The 18,658-nt window shown below is 31.1% G+C and overlaps 5 protein-coding genes across 7 annotated transcripts in view; 2 read left to right on the top strand and 3 right to left on the bottom strand.

The window, feature by feature from the left end:
• The first annotated feature begins 716 nt into the window (after positions 1 to 716).
• Positions 717 to 3,079, top strand: LOC108756297 (26S protease regulatory subunit 8). The gene is made up of 6 exons (XM_018500001.1): positions 717 to 855; positions 938 to 1,082; positions 1,261 to 1,671; positions 1,905 to 2,131; positions 2,200 to 2,475; positions 2,810 to 3,079. Exons 1-6 carry the CDS (start codon positions 838 to 840, stop codon positions 2,948 to 2,950), a joined length of 1,218 nt encoding a protein of 405 aa, XP_018355503.1. The 5' UTR covers positions 717 to 837; the 3' UTR covers positions 2,951 to 3,079.
• Positions 3,080 to 3,244: 165 nt separating this feature from the next.
• Positions 3,245 to 4,823, bottom strand: LOC108756187 (peroxisomal biogenesis factor 3). The gene has a single exon (XM_018499799.1). It carries the CDS (start codon positions 4,730 to 4,732, stop codon positions 3,596 to 3,598), a length of 1,137 nt encoding a protein of 378 aa, XP_018355301.1. The 5' UTR covers positions 4,733 to 4,823; the 3' UTR covers positions 3,245 to 3,595.
• On the bottom strand, positions 4,757 to 5,663 carry LOC108756188 (mitochondrial import inner membrane translocase subunit Tim8 A-like). Of its 2 annotated transcripts, XM_018499800.1 has the most exons (3): positions 5,635 to 5,663; positions 5,307 to 5,526; positions 4,757 to 5,022 (listed from the first exon to the last, which is right to left on the bottom strand). In XM_018499800.1, the coding sequence occupies exons 2-3, from the start codon at positions 5,397 to 5,399 to the stop codon at positions 4,831 to 4,833; spliced, it is 285 nt and encodes a 94-aa protein (XP_018355302.1). In that variant the 5' UTR covers positions 5,400 to 5,526; positions 5,635 to 5,663; the 3' UTR covers positions 4,757 to 4,830. The 2 variants fall into 2 exon arrangements, with proteins under 2 accessions (XP_018355302.1, XP_018355303.1); XM_018499801.1 differs by lacking the exon at positions 5,635 to 5,663 and having other exon boundaries at positions 5,307 to 5,537.
• Positions 5,664 to 6,915: 1,252 nt separating this feature from the next.
• LOC108756321 (golgin subfamily A member 5) lies at positions 6,916 to 9,646 on the top strand. The gene is made up of 7 exons (XM_018500048.1): positions 6,916 to 7,155; positions 7,406 to 7,833; positions 7,908 to 8,352; positions 8,449 to 8,653; positions 8,764 to 9,003; positions 9,198 to 9,431; positions 9,495 to 9,646. The coding sequence occupies exons 1-7, from the start codon at positions 7,010 to 7,012 to the stop codon at positions 9,552 to 9,554; spliced, it is 1,758 nt and encodes a 585-aa protein (XP_018355550.1). The 5' UTR covers positions 6,916 to 7,009; the 3' UTR covers positions 9,555 to 9,646.
• Positions 9,647 to 13,870: 4,224 nt separating this feature from the next.
• LOC108756322 overlaps positions 13,871 to 18,658 on the bottom strand; it is a 13,805-nt gene continuing 9,017 nt past the window's right edge. Inside the window, exons 2-3 of one of the 2 annotated variants that reach the window (XM_018500050.1) lie at positions 16,210 to 16,523; positions 13,871 to 14,375 (exon numbers count right to left, since the gene is read on the bottom strand). In XM_018500050.1, coding sequence (XP_018355552.1) covers positions 14,050 to 14,375; positions 16,210 to 16,507 — 624 coding nt within the window. In that variant the 5' untranslated portion in view covers positions 16,508 to 16,523 and the 3' untranslated portion in view covers positions 13,871 to 14,049. Of the gene's footprint in view, positions 14,376 to 16,209; positions 16,544 to 18,658 lie in introns of those variants that run through there. The other variant, XM_018500049.1, reaches the window with a different exon arrangement.

Below are 18,658 nucleotides of genomic sequence, written 5' to 3'. Positions count from 1 at the left end.
GAGGAGAATATTTGACTGGGATTGGTCAATTCTTACAACTACAATCACAACTACGATTACGACTATTGTAGAATAGGCTTTAAAATAAAAATCAACTTTAAATATCGGCCTAAGGTCTTAACCTATCAAAGGCCAGTAATCAGTTCTTATATCCAAGATCGTCTTAAGTTCTGTCTTGAGGTGTTACGAACCAATCAAAGAGTCGCATTAGTGTCTTAAAACATTACTTAAAGCGGTCTTGAAATAAGAACTGACTATGAATACCGGCCAACAGTTGGTTACATACAAAATACAGTTTCTGATATGTTCAAACCTAAACACAATGGGAGGAATACTAGGAATAGAAATAAATATTAAGATTCCAACCATCAAAAACTATATATTTCAATGTAACTAGATCCTGATAAGTCGAAATTATAATATTGATTCCTGCTAATATTTCGACCCTGCGTACAATAGTAGGAATAAGGAATTAGGAGTAAAGAATAAACGATTTCAACCTATTAGAAATCGTATATTCCGGAGGTATCCAATTTCTAATAGGTTAAAATCATTTATTATTTATTCTTAATTCCTTATTCCTTCTATTATGCGCAGAGCCTTTTTCTAATGTGCGCAGGATTTTTCCTTTTGTTTATGTGAGTATGAACTCACAAATGAAAGATGAACTGCAAATTGCTGGTTATATGAATCGAGCTTAATGTCGGCTAAGAAGATGACAAGTGACAAGTGATTTTTGGAGCAAGTAAGGTTAGGTCGTGCCGACATTGTTTCTTTTACTAAATAAGAGTATATTCAATATCTATCTGCGAAACATTCGTTCTTGTGCTGTCAATCATGACGCTCACAAATAGGGTAAGGAAAATGTTTAATATTTTTATTACTATGCCAGCGACTGAAAATATTTTACTTATCTGAACATTCTGAAATTTTTCAGATGGATATCGACGAGAAGAATGCTAAAGGTGAAGGCTTTAAACCATATTACATTACGAAGATTGAGGAATTACAATTAATTGTTGCTGAAAAAAGTCAAAATTTAAGGAGATTGCAAGCGCAGCGTAATGAACTCAATGCGAAAGGTAACTATTTTACTTTGATGATACAAATGTCATTGCTGTATAAAAGCCTGCTAATATGGCTCTTTGATTGGTTTATACATCTTAAGATTGTATTTAAGAGTTCTTAAGAGTTGACTATGAATACCGGTCATATTCTCTCTTAATTATACAAGACAATATCTTTAATTGTTTTTTTTAGTGCGCATGTTACGGGAAGAGTTACAACTCCTACAAGAACAGGGTTCCTATGTAGGAGAAGTAGTTAAGCCCATGGATAAGAAGAAAGTCTTAGTCAAAGTACATCCAGAAGGCAAATTTGTAGTGGATATAGATAAGAACATCGACATCAATGATGTGACTCCAAACTCGCGTGTCGCTCTGCGCAATGAAAGTTATACTCTGCATAAAATACTACCAAATAAAGTCGATCCGCTCGTCTCTCTTATGATGGTAGAGAAAGTGCCGGATTCTACATATGAAATGGTTGGAGGTTTGGATAAACAGATAAAGGAGATAAAAGAAGTCATAGAATTGCCTGTCAAGCATCCAGAATTGTTTGACGCTCTTGGAATTGCACAGCCTAAAGGTGTACTACTATATGGACCACCAGGTAACAAATTTATTATATATATGTTTTTTTTTAGTTGAACTTACATAGTTCATCTTTCCTCTTTTTCTCTCTAGTACGAAAAAGAAAAGAAGAAAGAGATGAATTGTTCAAAAAGTTTAACTAAAAAAAACAGTATTATAACGTATATATATAAAATCGTTTTATATTTTATTATAATTATTTTAGTTGTCTATCATAATCTTTGATAGTAATGACAATGCAAAATTTTTCAGGTACCGGCAAGACTTTACTTGCAAGAGCAGTCGCGCATCATACCGAGTGCACCTTCATTCGTGTATCTGGATCTGAGTTAGTTCAAAAGTTTATTGGAGAAGGTTCGCGTATGGTTCGTGAGCTTTTCGTCATGGCAAGAGAACATGCACCGTCTATAATATTCATGGATGAAATCGATTCCATTGGAAGTTCCCGAATTGAATCTGGATCCGGTGGCGATAGTGAAGTATGTATGGAATATAGTATGAATATAATTAAGTTTAATCTGTCTAATTATATCGTAAATTATTTCAGGTACAACGTACCATGTTAGAATTGCTTAATCAATTAGATGGTTTTGAAGCAACGAAAAACATAAAGGTTATTATGGCTACAAACAGAATTGATATCTTAGATCCAGCATTATTGCGACCCGGACGTATCGATCGTAAGATAGAATTTCCACCTCCAAATGAAGAGGCTAGATTGGACATCTTAAAGATTCATTCTAGAAAAATGAATTTGACACGTGGTATAAATCTCAGAAAGATAGCTGAACTTATGCCAGGTGCATCAGGAGCAGAAGTTAAGGTAATGAAAAATTATATATATATATATATATATATATATATATATATATATTTACATTAGTTTCATCATACAATTATCATAGAATAAATATCAAATAAAATCTGATTCTCTGCTCTTAACAAATTATTTTACTCCAAAAATTTAAGCCTAAAAAAAAAGAATATAGATTAAAATATAAGGATCTATGTTATTCTTCTACCTTAAATTTTAATAGAGAATTTTAGAGAATTATTTTCATATTTCATTTTTATAATAAAAAAAATCGAAATTATCAAATTTTTTATATGCAATTTATACTTTACAATGCAAATAATATATATTATTTATATTATAGGGTGTTTGCACGGAAGCTGGAATGTATGCTCTCAGAGAACGTCGAGTTCACGTAACTCAAGAAGATTTTGAGATGGCTGTAGCAAAGGTGATGCAAAAGGATTCTGAGAAGAACATGTCAATCAAGAAATTATGGAAATAATCAACTTTGCAATTTTTTCAAAGTCATACTGATAATATATTATTGTACTCTTTCATAAGCGATTTTAACCAAATAGCGAAAGCAATGTATTTAACATATACAAACATAAAAATTTCATTCATAAGATTAAAGAACAATAAAACTTTATTACTGTATTAAAACAATGAATTTTATTATACATATGAAAGTATTATCAATTACGATATTAAAAATGCTATACCATTATTAAATTATAATTTAATTAAAAACAAATTCTTGTTTATACATATCTTATATGAGTAACAGCAATGCCGTTTTTTAACAATTTTTTAATAATCGTCTATTGTTTTACAGTGTTGTTTCGTTACAGTATTTCCTCATAAAATATAAGCATCTGTCCGTTGAAAATCTGACAATTATATACCTGTGTATAACATTAATGGAAATATAATGAAACCGTCAACCATGTGTTTTAATCTAAAAATATATAAAATAAATAGTTTTCTGTATACCCCCCTTGAATCTGAATATACAAAGAAATCTATATGAGATTCAAGTAAATTGTATATCTGCTGCAAAAGATTACTGACTGCTCTGTCAATAATATTGATTATGCAATCAATAATACTCCCATTTAATTTCCAAAATATTGACACACAATTAACTTTAGCAAACTGCTTCGTAAAGATTAGCCCCGAGTGTTTTAAGATCATTATTGAATATCAGACGCTGAAGCCAATTCTCTGCTATATCGTCCGAAATTGGATTATCTGGAACTTGTACATTCACAATAGGGATAAGCTTGGCTAAAGCAATAGTAGTTTTGTTAACATCTACAAATCCATTGAAATCACTTGTGGTTTCTCTCCTTGTTAAAATTGAATTATCAGTATTTGATCCTTCTCCTGAAAACGATGCTTTGTTCTGTACACTGTTAGTTTTGGAAGGTTCACTAAAGTATGCAGATATATGATCCATTAATAAAACAAATCCAGTTCTGATATTTTTCTGCATTAAATCCTGTACTTCTTCGCTCTCCGATACGTCTAGCATCTGATCCCTTAGTTTTGAATAGACAGATGTATCGCTGTTTTCAATGTCATGTTGCAATGTGTAGTAAGTGAAATTTTTTACAGGGTCTTTCGAATTGTCGGCAGATACAGAAGATATAATTGCCCAATAAATTTGTTCTAAATCTCTTAACGTTAATTGCTCCGTTAGAGACAATGAAGCTGTGACTTCACTAACTTTATTTTGTATGAACTTGCTCAAATCTTTAATGCCTTCATCTATAAAATATTTGGAAAGAGCCATGTATCTCTTTTGTACTTCTGTGCCAATAATCCCATTGTCCACATTATTCGTATTCTGTGCATGTTTGTACATATGTCCGCTAATTAAATTGAGCTGAATTCTAAGAAATGTAACTAGCATCGTGTAAGAATAAATTATTACGGCTGGTCGCGCAATTGCTAATACCTTCAATTGAACCCAAGATGTTATTTTATCAGCAGAGCCATCTTTAAGTTGTTTTATAATGACTTCTGTATCATTTTCTTTGACCACAGAGTTTCTCAAAGTCACCACAAGCTTCGATATCATTTGATTACACGATCTTTCTGTGCTCTCATAGTATTGTCGTTTCTTTGTCCTTTCCATCAGCATCCTTATTTCATTTTCTTGCCATTCTCGCAGCTTACGCTGTGTGTAATGCGTCAAAAAAATGACACTACTAATAATGACACTCCCAAATATGAACTTACGCCTGTGACGACTTAAAAATCCTCGAATGCTTGAAAACATATCTAATTGTTTATGTAGATCTAATACACGTACAAGTATATTACAGAGTTCTTAAAATATATGTATGACAAACTTTGACACATAATCCTTAAGAATCGTCACTCTATGTTATCTGACTCAGACTGCATACTTGAGGCAACTCGTTCTAGTCTGTTTGTGATATAATTAGTAGTATCAATGAATCTCTCCACGCAATTCACGAGACACTTATGAACTTTAGGCTCCAGGCGCGATGATGGCTTATCCATACAAATCTCCCAGCAGACATCAGTTAAACCATATACCAATTCCTGAAAATATTATCTGGTTATATAATTCATTCATCACTTCACAGTCATAGTATAAAGTGCATAATAATAATTTAATGAAAATAATAAAGATAAAATAAATAATGACATTTACATTCTCAAGTACATGAATAAATTTGAGATTGAATAAAATGAAGTTGCACATGATAAAAATATTACTGATAAATATTTATATATTAATATCCATATTTTTTATATTATCAAAGTACAAAGTATAAATAGAAAATATCAATAAATTTATTTACGCGATTGACCAAGAAACTAACCTGGAAGTGTCGCTTTGTCTTCTCAGCCTCGATAAAACGCTGTAACTGATCATCTAGAGCAATCTGCGTGTTCTGGTTTTCCATAAGACTCATACTTCGAATCTTCGCGTTTGTATATTTATATGCATTAATGCAAATTATTGACCTCTAAAATATAAATGTACCTTTATTAGTAACGCAAGATGCAACGTAATGATACTCAGAAGTCAGGCAATCGATTCTGTATTTTGGAACGTGGTGAAAACAACAAAAGTGAAGGAATTTACTAGAATACTAATAATTTCATTGGTCAACACCTAGTAAATTTGTTCACTTTTGTAATTTTCACCTCGTTTCAAGATACAAAATTGATCCCCAGAACCCAGAAGGTTTATGGGTATCTTTCACCAACCAATTACGCTAATCGATAGATAACGCAATAAGGACTAGAGAGTTCTTGCAATATCATGTACATACATATGTCTATATTCAGATATGATAAACGCTAAAGTCCATGATGAAAGGATTAGCTCGGATTTACAATAGATTTTTAAGCCTTAGAGCCAATCCACACAAAATTGCATAGCCGCCGCATAAACATATGCATAAAGAAAATCATCCAATCATATTTTATGTTTGTCTTTATGATAGAAATGTGATTGGATAATTTTCTTTATGCATATGGTTATATTGATGCGGCTATGCAAGTTTGTGTGGAATGGTCCTTAAGCCATAAAAATGAACGAATTAATTATTCTCTTTATATTTAATTATAATTGGTCAATTTCTTACGGCTTAAGGCTTAAAACACCTATTGTAGATTCGGACTTATGTGGGATACACTCCGCGGATGCATCCAGAAGCACGATCGCTCACTGAGTGCTCAATGAGGTTTTTTACCTGTTTGGTCTACATTTTTTAATCTAATGGAATATGCCAATCAAATGCAAGAGTTTACTGAGCAGTGAACAATCGTGCTTCTGGATGCACCTAATACTACAATCGCTCACTGAGCGCTTAGTGAGCTCTAGCACCTGTGTGGTCTATATTTTTGGATCTATTGGAATATGCCAATTAGATGTAAGAACTCACATGAGCGGTGTAATACTAAATGCACCCATGGTGTGTGCAACTTGACTAAAGCCTGGAGCACATAGATAAACGCAAGACGATAAGACGTAATCAGTAAGGAAATCGTAAGATTGGATTTGCTACTGGTCTTACGGTCTCTCTCCGTGATTAGGCAATTTGCTTACTGATTACGTTTTACGGTCTTACATTTTTGTATGTGCCATAGACTTGAACTACGCCTACTTTGAGGCTGCGCACAATGCAAGGAATAGGGAACAAAGAATAAGAATTTTAATCTATCAAAAACTGCGTATTCCATAATACATGATTTCTGATAGGTTGAAATTTTTAGGGTAAAATTACACTATGCACAAAAGAACTGCGGAATATAGAATTCATTGAAACAATCAATCAATGCTATTTCGAACGCAGCCATTGGGCGCATTTAGCAATTAAACGCACTTTTTGCGATTTGAGTGCAATAAGCGCAGGGAAGTGTAGTGACACGTTGTCTCATTCACCTACGTATGCCACCAGTCAGTATTCTGTCATTGTTGTATTGGTTGATTGGTTCCGGGAGTGCGGTTGAGCATTGTGTGCGCGTGACACAGTTTTCATTTCTTCGGACATTTTTTATTAGCCCTCACGTCGATATGGCTTGGCTGTCCGGTCTTGCTGATAAGGCAGAAAATTTGTTGAATAAAATTGACAAAAACACCGCGGCCGTGTTAAATAAAGACAAATACGAGATACCGCAGGGTCATCTGTCAGAAGTTACATGGCTCTCTCCGGAATCTGGGTAATTGCGTTCATGTCAATCTCAGGTTATTACCGTTGAATATTTAGATTAATGAATCACTTCGCGAAGTGTCATTTTCTCATTTCGCTTTATTTGTATACAACGTAAAATATAAATACCAAATTTATTTTATTGAAATGTTATTGTAGCTTTCAACAGATTTTAACATCCTTATGGAAAAGCAACTAATGAAAAAAATATATGAAATATAAAAAAAATTATTAATAAAAATATTTTTCTTTTAATTCAGATTAAATAGTACATCCAAGACACCTTTATTGGAATCATCGGATCATATTCCTTATGTTGCTCCTACTTCAGGTTTGACATCGGTGAATTTATTAAACGTTACGACACCTAAAGAAGACGCATTATTTACATATTTAAATACACCTGACCCGAGTCCAAAGAGGATAGTGGAATCCTTTAAATCACCATCAACTACTTCATCATTATTGGTAGAACATCCTACAGATGACACAGATTCAGATCTATCGATTCAGAGTGATCGAATTAGTCCAACTCCGTCTCATGTTTCAATTGAAATGATTCCCAATATTTTGGATGATAAAGATGCTGAAGTAAATATGGAAAATTCAAATTTGTATCCAAGTAATGAAGTACAGACCTTAGATTGTGAAAATCTAGATAATCCAACAACCGAAACCATACAGAATGGTACATCTTAATTTTTATATCATATATTTATAGTGCATCATTTTCTACAGATATTTTGCATTTTTATATTACAGAACACAATGCAGAGGAACATTTAGATGTATTCTATCCCCAGCCCAGATATAAAATAAAGTCAAACAATGTGAAAACAGATAATTTAGATAATCCAATTGATTTAGCAAATAAACGAAAATATATAAGACAATTGGAAAGACACTTGGAGAAGCAAAATGAATTCCTTGGAAAACAAACGGACTTTCAAAAAGAAATTGTAGTTCTAAATGAAAAGTTGAAAGCCTTGGAAGTGGAAAAGTTAGAGCAGTCAAAGCAAGTAGTAGACTTACAATCCATCATTGACAGGAACAGACAAGAGTTAAACTCAGTTAGATCTGAATTAGAACAGCATAAAGCTAGGGCATTAAAAACTTTACAAGAAAAGGAAAAACTTATAGTAGAACTGAAAAGCAATGCACCGACAGCCATGGATGAAGCCACTATCATGGAATTGAATCAATTAAAGTTAGTACAATTAACATCAGTATTTTACAAATCTAATGTTAATGTTTAATATGCAGCAGTCGTTCTATGAACATAATCTATTGTATTAAATCACAGGCAGGAACGTGACAGTGTTAGGGAGGAAAATCAGCAAATGTGTCAGCAGCTGAAAATGTTGAGAGAAGAGGTGATGAATGCAGATCTGAACTTGGAAAAGATAAGACAAAAGTCAGCCGAGACAAATCTACAAAATCAAGAGATTCTTGCTAGTGAAAGACGTCGAAGATTGGAAACAGAAGAAGACATGAGATTACATTCTGAGGTAAATTATATTTTTTTGTTTGGATTTCTACACAGATTACATCTCTAGTGAGATGTTAGTTATTGTGAATTAATAAATTTAAAAGATTATAAATAAAAATGTTGTTTTAGGAAATAAGATCCTTGAAAGATGAATTAATTAGTCAACGTAATGGATTTAGTTTACAGTTACAAAAGCAGAATTCAGAGATTTCTAGGCTTAAATTGCAGCTGTCTGTGTCAGCAACGCCGAGTAATGAAATGGATTCGAGAATAGCATCTCTTACTCAAACTCTGGTTTTAAAACAGCAAGCATTGGAATGTTTGACGACAGAAAGAAATGCATTACGTCTCCAACTTGAGAAAATCGAAGTAAATATAATAACTTACGACTTTTTTGTTAGAGAATATTTTCTGCGACATTGTTCATACAAATAAAATTTATTACATTAAATTTTGATAATTTTATTAATAAAATTTAGCATTATAAAATATTTTCTTCTAAAAATTATTTTTTAGGCTTTATGTATGTATGTATATACTAATAATAATAGTCTTCTTAACAGCATGAATATAGAAATGCTGCAGGCAATTTACGAAGAAACATATCGTATAACAATATAAACGATACGGACGATGCAAAAGCTCAAGTTCCTACATTTTTAATGGAAACACCGTTTGATACCAGCGTTACTAGAAGAGTAAAAAGAGCTTATTCTTCATTGGATGCCATAAGCATTCGAACGGGAGTATTCTTAAGGAGATATCCATTAGCTAGGATTTTAGTATTGATTTATATGGTAAGTACATATGTGTTAATTGTTTATATTTAAAATACTGCTACGAAATATATGTTTTTGTAGGCACTGCTCCAATTGTGGGTCTTTGTAGTTCTCTTTTCCCAATCACCGGAAGCTCATTAATAAAAATAAGAATAGCAGATAGCATCTTAAAACAAAAACAAATATATTTATAAAAAATAAAACTTTGTAAATATCGGAAAGCAATATTTACAGGAAGCAGATTTAGATCTTATACAGTTTAATATAGTATAATCTATATAAGTTATTGTTAAATAGAAATTTTAAATAAAATATATAATAATAAATCAGTGATAATTACAAAATATTATGATTGTAAAATTGTCTTTATTTTTTTACTACATAAAATGGTATAATGTTACAAGACTACAAATATGGGCAGCATTAAAATAAGTGACGAAGAAAGGTGTAAATAAGTTATATATGTATAATACTACTTTGTTTTTGTAATATATAAATTTATAATTTAAAATTGTTTAAAATTATGTTCTTCTATTAGAGGTTTGGAGAATACAATAAATATACGAAATATATACTCTCTCTGTTATCTTTAAGTCACGCGAGTTATACAAAATATATTGCAATACGATATAATTATGAATATTGCTCTGTTAAATACTAATTTCTTATTACAATATTTGATTTTTTTTTTACGATAGCGATATTAAAAATAATTAAGCACAATGATATGACAAGACATTATTTGTAAATATTTTCTTTTAATAGATTTATTCTCACGCATGCACACACGCATACACACACATATATCGGTATGTAAGATTAGATTCATAAAATATTTTGTAATCATAGCGACAGTAAAATAGTCTTATTATAAATACATACAGTAAATATTACGACAACTATTAGGTATAATCTACTACGATAAAACTACGATGAATCGAAATATTATCTAATCATCGCCTATTATATACATATAATATATATGTATATTCACACAGACAATATATTTGTATTGCTCCAGTGATTGGAAAGTAGCGCGTATATGCACCTTAGGCACAAATTCTCTCTATTCGCGTACAGTTTGATTGAATAATGCTAAAAGGATATTTATCACATGATTTTCAGTATGAAATTTATTAATTATATCCCTGAAATATATATATGTATGTGTAACTATGATTATATCACATAATTCTAAAGTAGATTAAATGCGATATTAACATTGCTTTCTCAATTTTTGTTAGTTATATAGATGTCTCAAAATACACGATTCGTAAAATAAATATAAGGATTTGTTATTTGTAAAAGATATTGTGGCGGCTAGACAAGTTGAAGCGCATTCCTGTTGATGCGGAAATCCGACCATTATTTTCGGATAAACGTCGTATACCGGAATTCTGCGAAATTCGCACTACGGTAACGAGCCAAACTAGTAATAAAAATTTGACGCTTACTAATATGTAACGAGGCAGGAGGCTATGTTATTTTATTGGCCTGTATATAGGAGAAATACGTCTCTCTGTGAAGATATATATTCTTCTCATCTAGAAGATGCACAAGATGAACTTCTACAGAGAGACATATCTCTCCCATAATGTAACACCAAAAATATTTATTCTTTGTAAATATACTATTCTCACATCATTGTCTCTAATATTTAAATTCGTAAAATAATCATCAAATTGAAATTATCAAATGAAAATTTCCAATAATTTTCCCTACTTTGTATGTCAAACTGGATCAAGTTAGTGAAAGGATATCACATACAAATTGTTGATCAAGTTTCTTAAGCATATACTTCTTAAATACGCTGCATAATTGGATGATTTTGGCTTATATTTCTCATAAAACACAAAAAATAGTCGAGCTGAAAAGTAATAAACTATTCATAAACATCGAAGATTCACGCGATTGAACTTTAACTATACATATATATGTGTATATGGTGTTAATTTCTGTATATATCAATTTTATTAACTTTTTCTTTTCAAAAAAAAATTATTTTTCGACAAGTTAATAATTAAATGTCATTATCTATGTTGACTGTCATGAGCTGGCATGTAAATATACTAATTGAACTAAGATTTCCGCATAAAATTGCGCATTATAATATAGCTGCAGAACTATTCTGCAGCTGTCTATTCGATGAAATAGCTACGCAAATTAGATAAAATATTGCGAAAATGCGAAAATGTGGGTGCAAATACAGACTTCACAGCCATATTACAACGATAGGGAACGTTCGATTGATGTTTAATTAAATTGTTAGATCGATATTTTCCATCAAGAAATCCGAGAGAATTTTTTTTCAACTGACTTTAACTCTATTAACAGTGATTATATATTATACCAAAGCATATACAACGATTGTATGTATGTTACAAAGATTTGAAACGTTACGAGAATTGTAGATCATTATCGCTTCTGATTTTGAAATACTAGTCATTTAAGAGGTTTCTAATTTAAACAGCAAGTTTTTAATTTATTTTTTAGAATTTTTGTCTATATAAAGTGAAAGGCGCAGCCGGTTAAATTTTCCATTCAGCGAATTCTTTAATTTGATACCGTCATATGTTATTAATTATTTTTCTAATGTTTTATACTTAATATTTCTTAAGAGTTTCAAAAATATTTTAGTAACAAAATGTAATAAATATCAAATGATACAAATATAAAAATAGAGCGACCCGCAAATGTAATAATAATATAATGTTCTTGCAACTTTTCTATTTTATTCGCATAAATGGAAATCATTAAAAATCAACACGCAAATTAGCCAAAGTATTTTCATTATTCAAGTTTGTTATATTTAACATCCCAAATAGAATACAGCGCTTAAAAAGCACTAAAAAAGCGCATATAAGTGCTGTGCTACTTGGGATCAAAGTTCTTTTGAATATTTAACTTATAAATTGAGGAGACGCTTCTGAATTGAGTATCGCATTGTAACTTTCCGCAACTTTTCTATTGTATTCTAATGAACGGAAATTATTAGAAGCCAATGCACCAATAAACATCCAACGTATTTTAATTATCCAAAATTTTTTTATGTTTAATTTCTAAATTGACATTTCCGAATTGCGTATCATATTGTAATATTATTCGTTTTTTACTTCGTCATCAGATAACAGATTGATCTTATAATATCTATTCTATCTTTTTTTTTTTTAATGATTGAATGCGATTACTAATAAAAAATCATGTAAGGATAGCTTAATTGTCGAGATCCTAATAAATTAGATTAATTATGGCGTTCTTTTTTTGACGTATTACATTACTTGAAGCGATTATACTAACACTTTTTTTTAATGTTTATGTCATCTAAACGTTTAGTGAGTATCTGACGTTTAATCAAAGATATATAATATTATTATACTTGCAGTAGCCAAACTTGACACTTACGTACTTCATTTCTTTTAATCGCTACCATCCGGCCAGTTTTTCGAAATCATTCAAGAGTAACAATTTTATTTGTTTCGGTATCTCAAACAGCAAAAATTTAACTTCTGCGTTGGAAAAAATCGAATCCTATCATCCTATACATATATCAACGTCCAAGAATAGTTTTTTTCACTAGATCTCAGAATACTTTTAGAATAAGCAATTACTTTGGAATCTCCTTTATTTCATATAATCGAAAATGTATGTCACATAATTGCTGCGCACAGCGAAATTGCTCTTTTAGTCTAAAGTTTCGAATCGAACTTGTTAAACAAGCAATCTATTTGTTTAGACAGGTCTTGCGATGCTCTAAATAGCGTATTGTAAATACCTGAATACGAAGGCAGAGAGAGAGAGCGAGAGAGAGTACCAGAATAGATAAAAGCTGGATATATTTATAACATTGTTTCCTTCATAAAATTGGAAGTAACAAAAAATCATTTTTTCTTTATATCGAGAAATATCATCATTCTCAATTCCTCACATTCTAATATTTCCCGCAAAATAACAATATAACATTACATCAATATTACTATAATTAGATATTATACTTAACAATGTAAGTATAATATCTAATACATATTTTTTTTACATAACATTGTTGAGTAGAATGAATTATAACATTCATGTAATGTTATATATTGTTACCTTGTATTTACTCAGTTCGACATCTTCATAATCGAGCCTCAAATAAAAATTCTGTTAAATTTACTTGACTAATGCGACAAATATAATTATATATAATTATTGATTAATTTTATTGCAAATCCCATCACTTATTAACTTTTAAAGCTTAATTTTCGAGAGAAGTTTTTAATTTTCAAATTTATAATTCGGAAATGAATAATGCTCATTTCTCCAACAAACTCAAATGTTACAAGAAAATGTTGCAAGTTAATTCTGGAATACCTATTCATACTCTGAATAACTCATGAAAGTTAATGATACTTTTAGACACTCGGGATTTTTGCAGAGTAACGTTATCAGAAATATTAATCAGTTTTTTATATATTATTTTTATATATTATGTAGAGCAGGAGAAGAATCTATGTATTCTCCCGAAGAGAAGTATATTAAAATATATTTAAAGTTAAACTTCTTTGTCTACATACGTAAAATAGGTGTGAACGTCTGAATGACTCACCGCCTATTTACATGCCAGTTGAGAAGTTATCAATATCCGGGTATTAAAAAATCAACATTCACTCCTGCTCGCTTCGGATTTATCAGACGAACTTGATTCGTCATTGGGATGATCACGATTACCGCAACTGGTGATTTGAAATGAATTTTTTGTTGGATCGGCAGGAAGTAGAGGCGATAACGTCGAGACGATTTTCTCCGTAGATGATGAATCCTCCAAATGTAACGGTATTTGCGACCTTCGTTGTTGATTTTCTGGATTATTTAATACAGAACGGAGAAACCTTCGTGTTTCCGCCCGCAACGCATTCAAACGCTTCTGAAGGATACGGTTGCGTCGTACGAGTATTATCGTACGCACGACAATGCTCAAGAGATCTGCGAGAAAGATTGAGAATAGTATCAGAAATGCATCGAAAATAACGCATGCGAAATGAGATAAATCCCTTGAATAAATATGAGATTTATAAGGATTATACGAGGATCTCATTCTGCGTGAGGAAAGAATCTCATCTACTGCAAACTTTGCTTTAGAAAGGTGTAAATACTCATAAATCATAGAGCATAATTATTTATCTCTACATTCCTTTTTTTTCATTGAATTAATATGTCTGAATATCAATATATTTTCTTATTATTTTTTTTTTAATTATAATTTTCTTATAATTAAAAACTGTGTGATGGATCATAGTCCATTCATTCCTGACGAAATTGAAAAACATCATAAGAATTTGATTAATTTTTTAAAAATTATAAAAATTTATTATAAAAGATTTGTTTAATGCTTCCTGAGAAAAAAGTATATACAAATAAAAAAAAATTGATAAGGGAAAAAAAGCTTAAAAGCTTTAATACCATCAATAGGGATAGAAAATATGTATATAACATCGTTACTTCTATGTAATGTTTTATAATAATAATTTGATAATGACATTGCAATTTTTTATGACGGTAATGATAACTAACCAAACGCTAAAGTTGGGAAAATCATTTTTAAAAAGTAACTAAATTAGCATTACGCGTTATTGAAAAATATATTTACGAGTAAAGAGAAACGCATTACAAGTAACGAGTTACTTTTTTCAATAAATAACGTGCAATAGGAAATTATTTTTCAAAAGTAACTTTTCCAAAATCCTGGCGTTAACAATAATCCCAAAAATACCATAGATGTAGTAAGCCTTAAGAAATTAATTAATCATAGTCGAATATTCTTCTCACATTCGAATGTAATTGATTAATTCCTTAAGGCTTAAGGCTTACTACACTTATTCCATTTCGAGACTGATTATAATAAAAAATTCGCAATGTCATCACTTTGGCTTATTATAATAAAGTAAAGATAAAAATCGATATTATAAGTAACACGTTATTTCCCTGGTTATCAAGCAATTAAAATAAAGAACGTTATGACACAGCAGGTTTGAAGTTAAACCTACGAATTATTGCAATATATAATAGTAATGTATAGAAATGCCTAATTATTTAATATTTTTGCTTACATATCTATTTAGTCATAATCTTATTGAATCCTTTGTAATCATTTCTTTTTCTTCTTTCTCTTTGTCTATTTTAAGTCAAGATTACAAATAGAAGCTATTAAAGCGCGAATAAAATTTAAAAATCACATAAACTTTTTAAGTTATTTCTTCATCGTCTGCTTTTGAGCAAAGGCAATATATTCTCTTGTTTTACACTTTAGATATATTCATAAAATCTGTTATAGTTCAAAATAAGATATATATAAAAGCTCAAAATAGATATACGTGCGAAAAAACAATGTATGATAATTTTTCGCGTCGCGTCGAGTCGCGCGTGGCAAGTATTCTTTTATTATATAAATATATAAATATATAATATATAAGTAGTCTTTTATATTCATTTTGTTAAAAAATTGATACATTGATCATTTTTAAGTACACCCTTCCTCTTAAAATGTATATTTGCTAACTATATTATTTGTCTTTCCGTTCCGAGCTAATTTACGAGAAAATACTTGCCACGCGCGACCCGACGCGACGTGAAAAATTACCATAGCGGAAATTGCTTGATTCGATGACTCGTATTAAAAGTATGTTTAGCAAGAATCATCTCGTGGTCAGATTCGTGAGGATTCGAGAAAATTTTAAAATAACCGTCTAAAGTAGTTTGAGAGATAAAACATGTACCTAACATAACATCTCGCAATTTCGAATTTCTAGCAATTCTTTACCTCTTCTTCTTTCGGCAACAAGTCTCTTGTAATCCTCATCAACATTTGTCGCGTATTCCGCGCTTCTATCCACGACAGAACAGTCTGATATCGTGTCCGGATAGTCGAGTCTTCGCGATTCACAATTCTCACGAGGAGGTAAGAGCGTCTCAACGATCGTCCCGGTTCGCAGCATCTGTTCCAACGCGAATCTTCGCCGTTTCATGCCGCTTTGAGATCCTCGTCGGTAGCGGATGCGCGAGCTAACAGTGGTTCCCATGGCCGTAGGAAACTCAGCTATGCAAACAGTCGGCGCCATTCTCGGTGCGAAAATTCTGAAACATGAATTCTGCATTACCGGTTCACTACGAATAACACGTTTTGTTCGTTTCGCAAGTGTGATGTCTTTATCACAGCAGTAAATATCGTTTTACGATATTGACTACTGCAGTAGACATCTCGTAGTAAAGACTGTAGTAAAGACTGCAATAAAGACATATCGTAAAACAGTATAATAAAAGCAAGAATAGCAGTCCGTCCGTAATGTAGAGATTTAAAGCTTCGACAAATATTATGTCAGTGTTGTTTTAGTATTCATTTATACAATCGAAATGATATATTTGCATACAGCAAAAAGACGAGACAGGCTTAAAAGCTAAAAGCTATTTGTAAAATTCGCTATTAAAAAAGGGCAAATTTTTTTCAACAAATTTCGTAACGGAATGTTATAAAACGTATAATATTTTCCACACAAAAAATATAACATTTATTATAACACATTTATTATAAATACCACATTTATTATAAAATTACCATAATTATTATTTTAATTTCTCGATGTGCAAATATCTTTTAGAACCTGTTCGATCGTTTCGTAGAATTGTATAAATGATATGAGTATATTTCCTCTTTCGTCACTTATAGATATTTATATTCTAAATATGTTCGGAATTCTCTCTTTTTTTTTCTCTGTTTTCAGCGATCAAATAGCGTTTTAGAATAAATCTACATCGGCAAAGAGGTAATATCCTTATATCGCCCCGGGAAAAAATATTTTATATATAATTATATAAAAAATTGACATATTTTATATAGAATTATATATAACTATATATAAAATATGTCCATTTATATAATATTTTTTCCCGGGCCATTATTTCATATATTGTTTTTTCTTTCTCTCTCTTTAAAAAAAAAATCATCTTTTTTAGATAGAAATAATAAAAGTAATTTTTCTAAACTCTTATTACACAAAATAATTATAAAAAAATGTAACAGTTTAACAAAATTTTTTTCCTACAACTTAATTTTATAAACAACAACGTGGTGTAATCGCACCTTATAAATGCATGTAGTAAAAACATTACATATTTGTAAAATGAGCAAAACATATTATTCGCACAATTATCTTAATTTTATTCATGCGTACCCAATGCATATCTAACAATATAAAAGTGTTAAAAATATACATCTTCAAGTTATTGACTGGAGACTTGTCAATTTACAGAGAATCATGCATGATTATGCATGAATATATATTGCGTTGGTTACGGACGATTATCGTCACTTTTGAAAGTACAATCGTAAAAACTAACAGTAAGAGATCTGTCATTATTATTATAATTTCCGCAAAACACGCATCGAACGGCGTCATTAGTGAATTGACGCGTCTCTTAATATCCATATTGATTTCGGAATAACATCCGGTGTTTTGATGATGACCTATGTGTCCTGCACGTGGGATATCCTTCCGCCGCCGCCGCTCTCGCGCGTGCAGCAGCAACCCCCTCCCCTCCCCTTCCCACCCCTTCCCTACCCCGACGCGATCGATGCAGGCGATGACCTGATTACCGCCAACGTCACTGCACGTGCCTGCACCGAAATAATGCCAAAGCCTCACAACTCCCACTCGTGGCGCGACGCGTATATATTTGAGATTGTTTTGACCTCGAATCTTCCACGTGCGAGGCGTGACGTGGGCGCGCGCGCGCGCGCAACCGAGACCGTATATGACATGTGATAAATAAATACAAGGAGTCCTTGACACATAGATGCGTGGAAAGAGCAGGTAAAGAGCATCTGCATCTTTCATTCTCAATTATTTATGCTGCTGCAGATTTTCCAAGGTTTTCGTGTCTAATTTTTACAGCCCCTTCGCGTAATCTTGTATTTGTTACATGCGTACTTATTTATCACGTTTATGTATGTATGTGTATATATTATTTTTTCATTTGTTACGTTTCTTACGTGTTTATAAAATTATATATTATACATATATATAATTGTCTTTTTACTTTATATATTGTTACAAATAATATATTATAAATACTCTTCAAATGTATATATAAAATGTGATAAATATATACATATTTTATATATATATTAGGTTAAGTAAAAAGTCATCGCGTTTTTTTAAAAGACATCTATCAGTAAAAACCGCAATTACTTTCTTACCAACAATATAAATATA

This window comes from Trachymyrmex septentrionalis, unplaced genomic scaffold (genome assembly GCF_001594115.1).
Source record: "Trachymyrmex septentrionalis isolate Tsep2-gDNA-1 unplaced genomic scaffold, Tsep1.0 scaffold97, whole genome shotgun sequence".
Taxonomy (NCBI): Eukaryota; Metazoa; Arthropoda; class Insecta; order Hymenoptera; family Formicidae; genus Trachymyrmex; species Trachymyrmex septentrionalis.
The sequence above is the reverse complement of the archived record's forward strand: the minus strand, read 5'-3'. Positions and strand labels throughout refer to the sequence as shown.